The sequence below is a fragment of the Ochotona princeps genome, unplaced genomic scaffold, assembly GCF_030435755.1.
Source record: "Ochotona princeps isolate mOchPri1 unplaced genomic scaffold, mOchPri1.hap1 HAP1_SCAFFOLD_101, whole genome shotgun sequence".
Classification (NCBI taxonomy): Eukaryota; Metazoa; Chordata; class Mammalia; order Lagomorpha; family Ochotonidae; genus Ochotona; species Ochotona princeps.
The window spans coordinates 367,801-382,778 of NW_026699444.1; the positions used below are offsets into that span (position 1 = coordinate 367,801).

A 14,978-nucleotide genomic window follows, 5' to 3' on the forward strand; every position below is an offset into this window, starting at 1 on the left:
TCTTTCTGCTCTGACTTGCTGTTTTCTGGTTTCCCCTAGATTCTCCCTTGAGGGTCTTCCCCATCTGTCTGCGTCTCTGACCTCTGCTCTTTCAGGCTTTTAAACACAGAACCCCATTACATTTAGTTGGAGATCCTTTTTTGGGAAAGTGAGGCTATAATTTGGTCATGTGTCACCCCAAATGTTTGGCATAAAGCTCATTCTGTCAGTTGTTTTATCATGGCTCTGTGGTGTTTGATGTTGAGCAGGCCCAACCGTGGTTGTAAAACTGATGGCCCAGCAGCCATGACTTCACCGGAGCCCCCCCAACGCCGCCTCCTGCTGCATGGACCTGTGAAGCTGGCCAGTAATAACCAGGTCAAGAAGCGTCATGCCTTTCTGTACAGTGATGTGCTGCTCATTACAAACAACAAGTAGGTGCATTCCAAGCATGCTTTCCTGGTTTAAAATCATTTTTGTGTACTTTCTCTAAGTAAACAGAGTGGTTTAGTTTGGTCTCTGCAAATGTTTTGGGCTTCTCCCTTAATTATGAATTATTCTGTGAAGATTTATTCTGCATCTTTTGCTTGTAGAGAATGCAATCAAGAATAGGAGGGTCAGGGTTCCTCTTTTCTTGGGATTCGTACATATGATAAAATAGCAAGCAGATAATTGAAGGTTCTGGCAAATGTAGACTGTGTTCTTATAGGAGGATAGACGTGGTGCAGAGAATAAGGTAAAGTGTCAGAGAGGAGTCCTTGCAACATTTAAACTGCCTTTGGCATGAGAAGCAGCCGCCTGTTCTAGACTGAGTGCCCCAAGCTGCCTGACTCAGGTGACCAGAGGCCCTGCTGTGCTAAGGCTCCTTCCTCCAGGATGTTATGGGTCTTTCCACACGAGGTCTCCTGTGTTGCATGATTAGATGGACTCCAAGAGTCCTACACTGCTGTGCCCTGAACCCTGAGCATCTTTCTTCAGGCTTGTCACTGCTTGCTTCTATAATTCACTTGAAAGTTAGAGTTGACAGTGAGGAAGACAACATGTCAAAGTGAAGCTGGGTTGGGCCACACCTTTGTCCAGCAAGGACACTGCTGAAGCTGCTGATCACCCTGTGACTGTAGCAGAAAAGTGTGAGCCGTTTTCTGCACTTACTCATCACACTCTGAGCACTCGGCTCGGATGCATTTTGCATTGTGGTTGTGATTTGGCTGTAGACTGTCGGCTATGGCAGTACAGCCTTAGCCACAATCGTTGAGGCACGTTGTTTGAACCAGACCTTAAGAAGGGAAATTTGAAATAAGCTATGGTTATTACAGCGGTGAAGAAACTTGTTTTCTGCCGGGGGCCATTTGAATATTTATAACATCATTCATTGAATGAGTCAAAGTGCCAACATTAAAAATTATGAATTTATTGCATTTTGAATCCAGCCTGCAGTTGCCTTGACCAAACTATCCCAAATGACTTTTCTGTCCTCATACAGCCTGGGAACCAGATGCTCCCCACTCCTGCTCTAAAAACTCGAGATTCAAATGTATTTGAAATCTTTCCGCACTAAAGCTATTCCAAGACTTGAGTCTGTCTCTCTTATTTGGAAATAATTCATGTAGTATTTAAGGATTTTTTCCAACTCCCCACAATACTGTTGAATTCAGTAAGATATAGATAACCAGGGAATGAGTTTAAAATGTAACATTTTTTAAAATGTAACATCTTTAAGACAGAGTTTGCTGTGTACTTACTGCACTCAGTATTAAGAAAGGAAACCACCCAGCGATGGCCCATCTGTGTTGTAGGTGCCCTGGGTCATCCCTCACTTAGGACACACCCAGCAATGGCCCTTCTGTGTTGTAGGTGCCCTGGGTCATCCCTCACTTAGGACACACCCAGCAGTGGCCCATCTGTGTTGTAGGTGCCCTGGGTCATCCCTCACTTAGGACACACCCAGCAATGGCCCATCTGTGTTGTAGGTGCCCTGGGTCATCCCTCACTTAGGACACACCCAGCAGTGGCCCATCTGTGTTGTAGGTGCGCTGGGTCATCCCTCACTTAGGACACACCCAGCAATGGCCCATCTGACCCTCACTTGTACTGTGCACTAAGAGGGAATATGTGGGAAAGAGCTGTCCCCATCACATTTAAGAAACAAACATCTCATTTGATAATCTTTCTCTAGGTACAAAAAGCAGTTCAAAATCAAACTCCGGGTTCCAATAAACAACATATGGCTTGCTAAAAATACTGTGGAGCATGGTGACAGTCCTGAATTAAAATCACTGAAGTTGGGATGGCCTTTGCAAAATTTTACGGCTAAGTTCTCGTAAGTACCACTTCTGAATCCTGTAATATCACTTTTTTTTATGAATAGTAGTAGTCATCTTTGCCTAGCCCAGGAAATATACAGATGTGTAATTAAATTCCCCACAAACGTAATTTTGGGAAAAGGAAATATTTTGATCTGATTCTATAATTACCACTGACTTGCAATGCCTTCAGTCATGGCATTTGTGTGTCTTCTACTTTGTCAAAGTTTTTTTTCATTCACTGGTGTATTTCTGAATGCCTTTAACAGCTGTGGCTGTGTCAAACTGGCACCAGGCCTCACAATTCCTTTTAGATCTCACTTGTGAGTGGTGGATGTACAAGCACTTATGCCACCACAGGCTACTTCTCAGATGCATTCATAGGAAGCTGATCGAAAGGGTGGAGTAGCCAGGACCTAAATTAGTTGCCTTGAAGTGAGGTGCATTTATTTCATCATACCCCCACCCCCTTACACTGCTTTATTCATTTTAATACAGCTGTCAAATTACAGGCAATGTATTCAAAATTGGATTGCGTATCTAGGTTAACAACAGTGATTTTAAAAAACTACAAGATGAGTGTTTAGCCTAGCACTTAAGAAACTTCTATCCTACGTTGGAAAACCCAGGTTCCACTTCTAGTTCTTACCTTGACTCCGGTTTCTTGTTAATGCAGACCTTGGGAAGCAGTGGTGTTGTCTTCAGGCACTGGGGTTCGGCTACCCACAGGAAGAGCCTGCATTGAGTTCTCAGCTCCCAGAGACATATTTGGTAGTTGTGGACAATCAGGAGGTGAACCAGCAAATTGGAATTCTGATTGTCTCTCACATTCTTTTTATTACATTTAAAAATTTATTTTGTTTTATGATATAGACACAGGCTCTGGGGTTGCCTGTGCCCTTCCCCAAGGTCTCTGTCTTCCCCATTGATTTCCCCTCTAGTACAGTGGATGTCATTCATGAACAGTCACAAGTCCATCATGCTGTTATTGAAGTGTTTCCCTACAATGCAGGCATGGACATTGTCAGCAAGTCCATCAGCTTACTGTTTGGATGTATTCAGTTCTTTCACTGGGTATCCATCTCTGGTCTGTATGCACAGAGACACAGAGTGCTTTGTCTCCATATCTGAATGGATCAGTCCCCACTACACTTCCATTATATATCCCCTGAAATACAGAGCCAGTGAGCACAGTCCACAACAGGGGAAAATGATAAAGTTTCATCAGCATAAAGTTAAAAACACATGCTGCAAAAATAAACATGCCTCTCAAGATTGGTGAAAATGGGAATGGAAAACCCTCTTGTAGGTATAGATGTTAGTGCGTGACGCTTGTGGTGCTGAGGGAATTACATGATGTGGTGTAGGATCTGGTGGCAATGGGGAATTGGGATGGCTGCTTACTGAGTTCAGAGTTTATTCTTGGGATAATGAAAATACTCTGTAACAAAATATTATTACAGAGTTTTGCATGCACAGGATGGTGAATGTACCCAGTCTCACAAGTGCTCGATTTTATGTGATCTGTAGTTAGCCATACCTGTTCTGATGCTAGCAATTTATAAATCCATGCGTGTTTGATCCTTAGCAGATACATCCATGATATTTCAGAAAGGATTTTAAGCATTTGTCTTTTAGCAGTAGGAGAGCTGACATTCCTCACACATACTTCTGAAAAATGTTTCCTATGTATTTGTTTAACATACGCTAATTCTACAATCCCTATGAACAATTACAGTAATATGGATTCCACACGCCCACCCCCCACAAGTTATATCCTTATTTCTGAATTGAGTATTCCATCCACATGGTAGTTTCTTCATTTGGACTTAACCTGAGTCATAGTGTATTTTACATTTATATAACACTTCAAAATACAAGAGCACTCAGGTTTAATTAGTGGAAACTTTCCTGTGGTCACTGAGTAAGCATCCCACTGTTGAAACTCGGGCTTTAGTTTCAGATCAGTTTCTGCTGTGGAAGAGCAGAATCCATCCAGAGCCCACGTGTAGAGGCAGGGAAAAGTAGCACTTACACCTGAACTACTGTTGCTGTCGAATGCCTGCTAATATATTTATCTAAATTGAAATTCTAAATCACATGGAATCAATTTTTTTACATAGTGTAATATTTTCTCCCTCTTCTCTGTTTGCAGGTCTGTGGAACTGAAGGATAAATGGCATCGCTTTCTGGAAAGGTATTTCTGCAGGATACACATTTTGTGTCTTTAGTTTGTGATCAGAGAACATAATCTCTGGAAACAATGCCACCACATGAAACCTCCTTAATAACACTTCAGATCATCTTCAGACTGTTTCTCCCTTGGATATATTCATTGTTGAGGAAGTTCTAGATGCACCCCTCATTCTTTCTCTGCCTAAAACCTTTTGAATGAAGCAACCATGGTCCTCAGTATATAGTAAATTCCCGTAAATCCAGGCTGCTGTGCTGGGTGAGTCTCACAGCAACACTGCCTGTTACCCTTTTTAGGTCGTGTGTTGGTGATGTCAGTTCCTTCAGTGCAGGCAAGAATGCTCAGTTGACATATCACAGAAATTATTTTCAAGACCACATGTTCCTTTCCCAAATTACTTTCCTACCCATATTTTGACCTTGGTAAGGCACTCTAAATGCAGATGTTTTCCATGGATACATCTTATAAGAGTAAAAATGCTACAGATATATGAGCATAGACATGCATAGTCTACAAATATGTGTCTTCAATAACTCAAACAAAATTTTCACATATAATGAATTATATATATATATATATACATATATATAAACATGGGTTGATTTGAAAAGAATGATTGGCTAATTTATTTGTGTATTTTATGGATTTTATTAGATCAATCACCCAAAGCCAGAAGATGGATGGATTGCAGAATACTCTGGTTAAAATCACTACCAGTAATATTAATAATTCTTCCAGTGTAAGTATGCTTTTCACCAAAAAAATTTAAACTACAATTATATGACTTAGCCATAATGAAAGAGACACAGGGATAGGAGGGCTGGAGAAAGTGACAGGAGTGAAAAAGAGAGAAGGGAGGAAGAGAGGAGAGGAGAGGAACTGGGAGTGTTGGAGGGTTAGTGAGAGCGTGATAGAAGAACCTTGTATTAATGTATCTTCAGATGTACATGCAATACTTCATGTGTATCAAGTAAGAGATTATGTGAAGCAATGGAATCTGGTGATTCAGTGCTTGTGCTAAAAACGAGAATCTCCTGTTGAATATCCATAGAATTTCATTCTTAAAAACATTATTTTTCTAAGGCAGTATTCTGGGAAATAAATCTTTCCCTCTGATTTTTACTACTTTCAGATGATGATTTCATTTCCAGTTTTCATGTTTGTTAAAATACTTTCATTTATTCTGATAGAATATTTTAAGAGAATGCAATGTACAAACTAGAGATGGGTATGCCATGCACCGTATAGGCTGTAACCCAGATGTGCCTGTTTGGTTGACATTTTGTCCTGTTTGGATTTTTAAAAATTTCTTTTCATTGTCCCTCTAGATAGGTGTCTTCATGTGCCTTTTCTGAAGTCAGTTCCATGTGGTGTACCCTTTAATCCTTGAACACCTGCACAAGCCTAAATAAAATCATATTCTTGTGCAGCCACCGTCCAGTCCTCACCTGGAAATTGAACACCAATTAAAACAATGCTTCCACCTGTTTTTCATATTCCAGTTGATAGTCACTTTGTGATGCTCCCTTTCTGGGACAGGACCCACTCCAGGGTCAGCTGCTGCTCTGAGCTACTTACACCTAACTTCTACTTTGCCAGAACTGAGTAGAATTCTGAAGGGATGAAGCATTTAGGAGAGCAGAGTGTGTCTGCCTCATTTTTTTGAATGCTGTTGGAAGGAGCAGTTTCAATGGGATCACACTTGATTTCTGAAGTTAGGGTACACTAGCCAATATGTCATTGGGTGTGACCAACACAACAGATGTACTCTGTGCTTTATGCCAGTGTCAGATCACACAAAATGCCATTGCAGGGGAAAAAGATAGTTCAACAGAGTTGTTTGCAGCAGATATTCATACAACACCAATGCTACTCATTCATATTGGGAGATCTGTTTCCTTCTAATGTTCATTAATTTTATCTCACAGAAACAATCGTTTCCTATAGTACATTCCAGTTCTAGTGCATGTTGAGTTCCTAAAGTTCTTTCTCCTGAAAATGGATGTTTCCAGTTCACTACTGAATGGCACTTTTTGACGAATCTTGAAAAAAGATGTTTTAGCTGATATTTTCTTCTGCACACGTTTTGCTCCACTGCCTGTTGTTCCACATGCTTTCTGGTGACTAGTCTAAGCCTCCTCTACTGATCACCTGTGTGTACGTCTTTCCTGCTTCCCATCCTGTTTTCAGTATCTTCTGTTTCTGGTGTGGAGTAATTCAGCAATACTGTGTTAGAACAGTCACAGGGTGCTGAAGCTCACCTCAGGTCTTTGAGTCTCCCCTGACTGCAGAGAACAGAGTGATTGCCAGCACCAGCAGCCTATGAAGGCCCTCTCTTGGTATCTTGTGCCAACGGCCTGTAGAAGGGTGTGAATCTGGGCACCTCACAGTTCCAGACCTGTGCACCACCCCCTTCCTGGCCACTAGCCCAGGTTAAACACCAGTTGGGGACCTGTCCTCTTGACAGAATCAGAGAATTACATTCCTCTGTGTAGAGTAAACTGCTTGTGCTTAGTGAGGCATGCATTAGAGCCACCACAGCCACCATGAGATGCTGGTCCATCCCCTCCAAGTTCCTTCCTAACTAAACGACAGCTGGTCCACCCCTCGCATCTAAATGTGCCTCGTGCTCTCTGGTCCAGCTGCTTTGCGGATGAATGGGGAAAACTGTGCGCCTTCCCTGCAGTGACCAGCCAGGAGTTTTTCTTCCTCTCTGGCTGCAGTCTGAACCCAGAATCAGTGGGTGTGCAAGACTTCACATCTGATAATGTCGCCCGTGATTCCGGCTGCCATGGTCTGCTCCCATCTCGGTCTCCGTGATTCCGGCCACCATGGTTTGCTCCCATCTCTGTCTCTGCTTCTGGCATTTCCTCCAGTTTCCAGCTTTGTGTGTCCTCCCACTGCTGCTTGACCTCACCATCCACACTGCTCTGTGGTGTGTTTGTGGCTTCTGCAGAATTTCTACCTCAGGATTCTAACCAACTCTCATCTCCTTTGCTAACCTTTCCTAGTCATCCATCTTCACCAACTCTTTTACTTGAATTTATTTTGTTTACAAAGATATCAAGATCACAAGGAGAGGCAGGTATCCTGGTAATGATTATTTTGAATGTAATGCTTCTGTATATCATGATAAACCATTATTTTATGATCTGCGTGTTATAAAAAGATGATTCTCCTTCAAAATGAAGGGAAATTATCTGTAAATGGATAATGCAGAGCTTCAAATTTCTGTGGAAGGGCTTTCAGGTAGCTCAAAAATAGGACTTAAATATTGAGCATTTTTGTTCTTGAACTGTGGATTCACAGTGTCAATGAATATGGGGAGTGAAAATCTAAGTAGGTGTGATGCCTGTCTTTGTGAGGGCGCTTCCTACAAAGTGGTTTAGTAAGAATGTCCTCCACAGTCGGTTCTTAACCTCACATGACCAAGACTGAACATAAACAAGCAACCAGCCAGGGAAGGAGAGGGACCAGCCCTTCATTGCAGAACAATTCCCTGTGAAGGAAAGAATTTTTGCTGCAGAGAATCAGTCCCTTTACGGGTCCTGCCTGAATTGACATTCTTTCTCTTTGATCCTATGTTATGTTTTCCATACCATATTAAACTATTTCTTATACTTTAATGAAAGTTTTTCTCCTGGCTCTGAGTTATGTAAAGTGATGCAAATAAATTATTCAGCATTGACACTTTCTATTTTTTATTTGATAGTCCTCAAATTTGTCCTTTAACTGGGTAAGGATTTTATAATTGTGTAATCATATGCTGAAATGTTTCTCCATATCACCAGTTTATATTCTCCTTTTCTCTTTTACAGTCTGCCATTTTAGCAGGTCACAATTTAGACACCATCAGGGATGTTATCAACATGGCATTGCCAGGGCTAGGATTAACTGTAAGTAACCTGAGAACTGCTTTAAAATAACAACTTTGATCTTTGATAAATGTATTTCCATGTTGCTACTGGTACATAGGTACCTACAGTGTGTATGTTTGTATGATGTACTATGAGGCATAAGGGACCAACTGCATATACAATGTGTATTGCCCATAGAAACATGAAATCATGGGGTAGAATGCATTAGGGATATTTGTGTATGGTCATTGCTCTTATGTTTTGATTTTAAACTTTGCATGAGCTGGAAGGCATAGTTTAATAAAACATGGGTATAATTTCAGATGACTATTTCCACAGGTTTTAATTTGAATCTCATAAAGGTAAAAAGCATTTTGTCAGCTTTCTAATGTCTTAATAAGAAAATAGTAGACGTGTGTTTGGATTGCTGTTTCTGTACACTGTGATTACCCTGATTCCATAACTGCTGACCCTATTGCTCTATCTCATAATCTCAGCATGAAGATCCCTAAAGTACATGTCTGATTTTTTGTTTGTTTTGAGAATCAGAGTACATACCAAGGCAGAGAGGGGGAGAAAGAGAAGCAAGCAGAAAGATGAGAGAAAAGCAGATACAAGGAGCATTCTCCCTTCCATTGGTTCAGTCTCCAGATGGCTAGAGTGCCCTAGGATGTCCTGGAGCCAGGAATATAACTGATGAACCCCGAGTATTTGAAAGGACCTGATTACTCGAGCATTTTCAGTTACCTCCCAGAGTGTACCTTTGCAGGAAGCTAGAGCTGGAATTGAAGTCCAAGTGTTGTGATACAGTTCTCAAGGATCTTATCCACCTGCTAAAAATCCTCTTATTGTGAATGTTGACATAAAATATATGAATAGAGTCGTGCTTTAGATACTGGTCCTGAGAATGACATGCCCTGTACCTGTAAAATTCAGTAAAGGTAAGGTGTGAGTGAAAGCTGGGCTTCTGGGGAATGTGTATAGACACCTCTTGTATGTTTTGTGTTTTAATTTCCTTTGTTTGGAACAGAGACACACAGGCACACGTAGTCGAGAGTTCACTACTATGGACAACCTCCACAAATGCTTAGCATAATAGCAGGGCTCATTCCTGGAGCTGAGAAGCTCATCCAATTCTCCTGTGTAGGTGGTGGGAATCCAGATACATGGGCCATCAGTGCTGTGTTGGGATGCACATCCTCAGGATTCCGAGAGGATCCAGTGGCAGTGTCCCGGGTCCAGTGTCACGGCTTAACCCCACACCCTCTGTTGTGGGTAGTGAGTTTCCTATCTGATTTCTAACCCATTACTTTTCTTTTTTAAGTGATTGCATCCTGACAGATGCATACATGTGGCCTTTATTGTTGATGTTTTTCCTGATAGAAATTAGCAGATTTTTAATATGTATATGTGGTATTTGAGATGAAGTGAAAATTCCACACAAATGAGAAGTGACTAAAAGCCAAGGATGCAATGGCATTTATATTGGGACCATCAGAATCCTATCCTCACTATCACTGAAGAGCTTGCCATTCTATCAGCAGAAAAATAAGGAACAATTTGATAGTATGGGTTCCTGGAAAATGTTCCCTATAACTGTGAAAGCTCTATACTGTTCTAATATTCAAGATTTTTCTAATGTATTCAAGTCTCCTAAAAGCTGCCAGGGCAAGCAGAGTTGGTATAAGAAACCAATTATTTCACTGCAGCACAAATGAGTTATACATTTGAAAGAAGGATGAATTGCTGAGTTTCTGTGTACTGAGTAAAACATACACCTCTGCACTGAAGTCTAGTGAGTAATATATGTGAACTCTGAAGAAGAGCTAGGCCTTGGAGGAGAGTGAGTTGTTATATGAATGGGGTTGGTGACAAAGATTTGACTTTAAATATAGTTGATTTTATCTAATGGCCAGAGTTTTTCTTGGAGTCTTATCAGAAAAAAAGGAATTTCAATTTACAGATAAGTGGATCCCATTTGTATCTGTATGTGCCAGTTAAGGCACTGCAGCATAAGGGTTCCATACCTTCAAGCAAGAGTTTCGTTAGATCTTCCTGCTCCTGAGTAATTTTTAGGCAGTGAAGCTATGTGTATGTAAATGGATATTTGTGTGAGAGCCTCCATGCCTGCTAGTGCATTTCCTGAATAATCAAGGCTATCATCAGGCAATGAACGATTACTCCTTGTGAATCTCATTTTGGCTTGCTCGCTCCTGAAAGGAATTAAAACATTGAACAGAAACATATTGATGTGCTCATTTCAACTGGCATTTCTAGAGTTGCGTGGGTAATCACGTTCTTGTGGCCTGCTTTTCCAGCTGAGAACCCTGCTTTCTACCATCCCCACAGTAAGAGTTGTGGGAATGGAAGCTGATGGGTTAGTTCTGCTTTCTCTTCCTTGCCTTCTGGTCCTGTGCCTGTTCTTTCTGGATGGCTGAGCTTATGATGTCATGTAGGTGTCACCTTGTTTAGGCAGTCCTGGCAGACAGTACTTGTACATGAACAGAGTCATGGAAAAGAAAATCATACCATTCTCCTAGGAGTCTGCTGATGGCTGAAAGAATGATCAGGAGTAGACTTGTCTTCGTTAGTGTAATAGCATAAATGTGATTCCTTAACCCTTAGGCCACTTTGTTGAGCAGAATTGTGGATCAGATAGTATTGGCCCTGGTCCCAGTTATTTTCTTCTTTGGAAATGCAGAAATGCTCTGGAAATACATGTTTAAGTATTCTCTGATGAAAACATGTTTTGAGGCCAAGTCCTTTTTTTCTCCAAGGGCTCAGAAAGAGATTACCAGCTGTGGGTCCATTATGGTAAGACTGAGGCCCCATTCCCACTCATGGGTAAGTGTTCTGGAAAATAAAAACATATTAATTATTTCAAAATTGCACTTAAAAAACCTGTATATCCATGTTTGCCCAAAAGGTTAAAAGCTCTCATAAAGGAGACAACCTCTTGCAATCGTCATTCACCCATTTAAAAGTGCAGTGCCACATGCTCATTCCACGGCAGACACAGGTGCCTGATCTCTGACTTCATACACTGGTTTTTAATATAGAAGGAACAAAAATAAAGTTTGTCACCTGCTTTTACAGGTGCAGATGAAAGTTATTTCTTGGACTTGTTCCTTTGGTATGAAATGAAAATTGAATCGAACTTCATTTTCTCAAGCAGATGATGGATACATATGTCATTTAAATTCCCCATTTCACCTTATGTTCCATAAGACACTTGTGTGTTTTTCTTTTCATGATGCTGTTCCATAGGCAAAGGGGAGCTTGAGTTGCACCAGTGCAGTGCCTACACTGACAGTAAGTGTGATTGATTATACTTCTCACCATCAGCCTGATATAAAATGAGATTCTTCTCTGCCTAGGCCATGAAAATCCATACACAATTCAGGAGCACTATTATCGAACTTCCATCCGTCAGTCCGCACTGGGGAAGCCCACCTCTCCCCATATCCTTCTGGAGTCCACCCCAGAGATCTTAGCTGATGGAAAACTGCAGTTTATCCTGACATGCCAGGGCAAGCCAAGACCCCAGCATAGAGGTGGTGAGTACTTTTATTAGATGCAATGCCCTGCTCTCAGGACATATCTGCATTCCTGAGAACAAAATCAGAACACAAATAGATTATAACACCAAGGTGTTCTGACACCAAGGTCTTCCCTGTGTGGGAGGATGAATATGAAAAAACAAAACCAGCTTGAGAGAAATGGTTTGAAATCAGAATCCAGCACAGTTTAGGATTATGCTTGTTCTAATGTTAGAACTTCTGTCAGCTCTAGATGTCCTGTGCATTTTCCCAATAAAATTAAGCATGTATAAACCTGGGTATCTACAGAAATTGCCTTCTGAGGGGTAGATGTAAGGGCACAGTGAGTTAAGATGCATCTTACAGTGCTGGAATCCCGTTGTAGCACCAGTTTGACTCCCAGCTGCTCCAATGATAATAGACCTTGCTGGCGGTGTGCCTGAGGTGGCAGCAGAGGGTTACCCAATCCCTGGGCCCCTGCCTCCAACGTGGGAGACTCAGGTGGAGTTCCCGTCTTCAGCCACATCCCTTGATGTGTGGCCATTGCAGCAGTGAATGAGTGATTTGAAGATTTCTTGGCGTGTCCTTATGCATTGCAAATAGATCTTTACCAGAAATCACATCACTTCTGAAGGTCCAAGAAATGATGACTTCCCATCTCAGGTGGGAGATCTGAAGGAGAGTTAAAAGTTTTGGCACTGAATTCAGATTGATTCTGTTTGGGCTGAAGTGACTGTGGATAGTGTGCTAAATTGATTTTTGTTATTATGTAACAACATTTTATGCTCAATGGGTGTGTTAAAGTCTACCTCTCCTCCAATTCTGGCCTTGAGATCTGACTTCTGAATCCACTGATTAGGCTTAGCAGGATATACATACAGTCCAGTGTGGGGTGTTCATGATTCAAAGGCAAAAACTGTTTGAGAAGTATCGCTGCCAGAAGAATTGAGCTTGAAAAGCATCCTCATCCTTAGGAGATGAGACACAAAGAGCAAGACACATGGAGATAGATGCTTCCTGTTCTTTTCTTCACTCCATAAATGCCATGATTGTGCCAGGGTCAGGGCCGAAAGTTGGGATCTTACCCATGTCACCCTTGTGAGAGGCAGGACTGGAGCTGGAAGTTGGGGACTTATTCATGTTGTGTTTGCTAGAAGCAGGAACTTAATTTTGTTAGCCAGGGCCTAGATTTGTAAGAAGTTGGAATTGGAACCTGGAGGACATCAGACTCAGGTACTCTGATATGGGCTTCAGGCATCTAAGTCAATAAACTAAACACCTGCCTGGCACCTTATAGGTAATTTGGAGGAAAATTCATAATGCCACATGGATGTAACTAGCTAATTCAGGTGGTATTAACTTGTATGTGGAAAGGACTCAGTTCCTCTCTTTTCTAACCCTGACCTCCCCCTCAAAAAAAATCTGTCAAATGGAAAATGTAGAAAGAAAATCTGTCATTGTAGGTGTAATCTAATCAATTTACTTTCTCTTCAGCATTTTTCAGAAATTATTTGTCTTGCCTGGGCGCTGCAGCAAGCCAGGACGGCCTGTCTCTGGACACTGATTCTTCTGCACAGCCGGTTAGGCTTCAAATGAATGATCTTACAGCAATCATTTTGTTAGGTATCATTATGATCGTTATGCCTCCTGAGCGCTGAGAACCTGAGGTATTAAGTGTCCTCTTACAACTGTTTCAAATGTGACAATCATTTGTCAGCCCTTGGCTTTGGCTGACTGGTTCTCTTATTGTGACCTCAAAAACAAGCACAGTCTGATTAGGAATTGCAGTCTTACTTGAAACACAACAGGAAAAGTGGTAGTCGATCTCACTGGTTTCAGCAGTGTCCTCCAGTGACTTGCTCACTGACGTAGGAAAGGTGCATATCTGATTCCCTGAGTCCACAGCCCCTCATTTGCAGCCTCTTGCTTGAAGTGTTCCTCTACTCCCTTTGTCTAGATGACTCAGACTTCTCACACAACCTCTCTCACATGAGTTTGGTTTGTATTTAAAATGCTTAAACACATTATTCTCAAATGTGTTCATACTTCTATCATAAGAGAATGTGTTGAATAAAGGCCACAGAACTTGGCCCTGTTATTTCCAACAAGGATTTTTAATAGCATGCACACTGGTTGATTGCCCAGTGTATCTGTTTGTTCTCTCCTGTGTATAAGGAGATACCTCCTGGGTGGGAAGGAATTTATCAGACTAGGTCCATCTTGGACATTCTCCCAGACCTTACTCCATTCACAAGTTCAAGGAGCTCCCAGGGTCCTGATCAAGATGATGTCATCAATGGGTGAAAAAGTATCAGGTAATACATTATGTTGCAGGCATAAAATATAAAGAGCCTAATAAATGACAAATTCCCTGTGATATTTGTGAAACACGTCTTGCTCTATTGGCATTAAGATGTAGAAGGCAGTGAAAATCTGGTATAATAGGCATGCAGTCAAAGAAGGCATTCTGTCATATGTGGGCCTTCACCCTGGTTTTAGATGAGTGTGGGCAGCCACAGAATGTAAGAATGCAGCCCGTAGTTATTTAGATAAGGATGGGCTGATGTCAATAACGGTGGCAATGATATCTTCCTAGTTGGGAAAAACAGGTTTTTGGAAATAGTAACAGCAGGGTAGATGATAGAGATTGATTCACTGGAAGCTTGAAGAAGAAAACTTTGGTTTAAAAGTTTGATTTCTTGGAAGAGGAAGATGAGGTTAAAATCAGCATTCAAAACCATTCAGTGTATGGGCATTGGTTAGATGGATGACTGGAAAATATACTTAGAGGCACTGAAGCAGATTTCCTTTCTTCCCATCAATCAGCTCTTGCCATGTTAATTCATGCACTGTATCTGTTCCTCTGCAGATCCGGCTCATGTTCTGGGCTGGTGGTTGTGAAACATCCTGTAATTTGTTTACGTTTTATTCCTCGCAGGAGATGCTTCGCTTTTTAAGGCAAAATGGGCCATCAACAAAGGGTGTTTTTCAAAACATTGACAACATAAAATCATTTCTGTGTCTCAAGGAAAGAATTATGTTTGGAAATACATTAAATTGGGAGAATGAGTCTCCATTTGTCGTGGCATGTCAGGAGCCATGCACT

General features: G+C 41.4%; 1 protein-coding gene across 1 annotated transcript; it reads left to right on the top strand.

The window, feature by feature from the left end:
- Nucleotides 1-280: 280 nt before the first annotated feature.
- Nucleotides 281-14,773, top strand: LOC131479211 (rho GTPase-activating protein 20-like). The gene is made up of 8 exons (XM_058659759.1): nucleotides 281-413; nucleotides 2,156-2,299; nucleotides 4,438-4,479; nucleotides 5,131-5,215; nucleotides 8,295-8,372; nucleotides 11,111-11,177; nucleotides 11,711-11,890; nucleotides 14,742-14,773. Exons 1-8 carry the CDS (start codon nucleotides 286-288, stop codon nucleotides 14,771-14,773), a joined length of 756 nt encoding a protein of 251 aa, XP_058515742.1. The 5' UTR covers nucleotides 281-285.
- The last annotated feature ends 205 nt before the right edge of the window (nucleotides 14,774-14,978 follow it).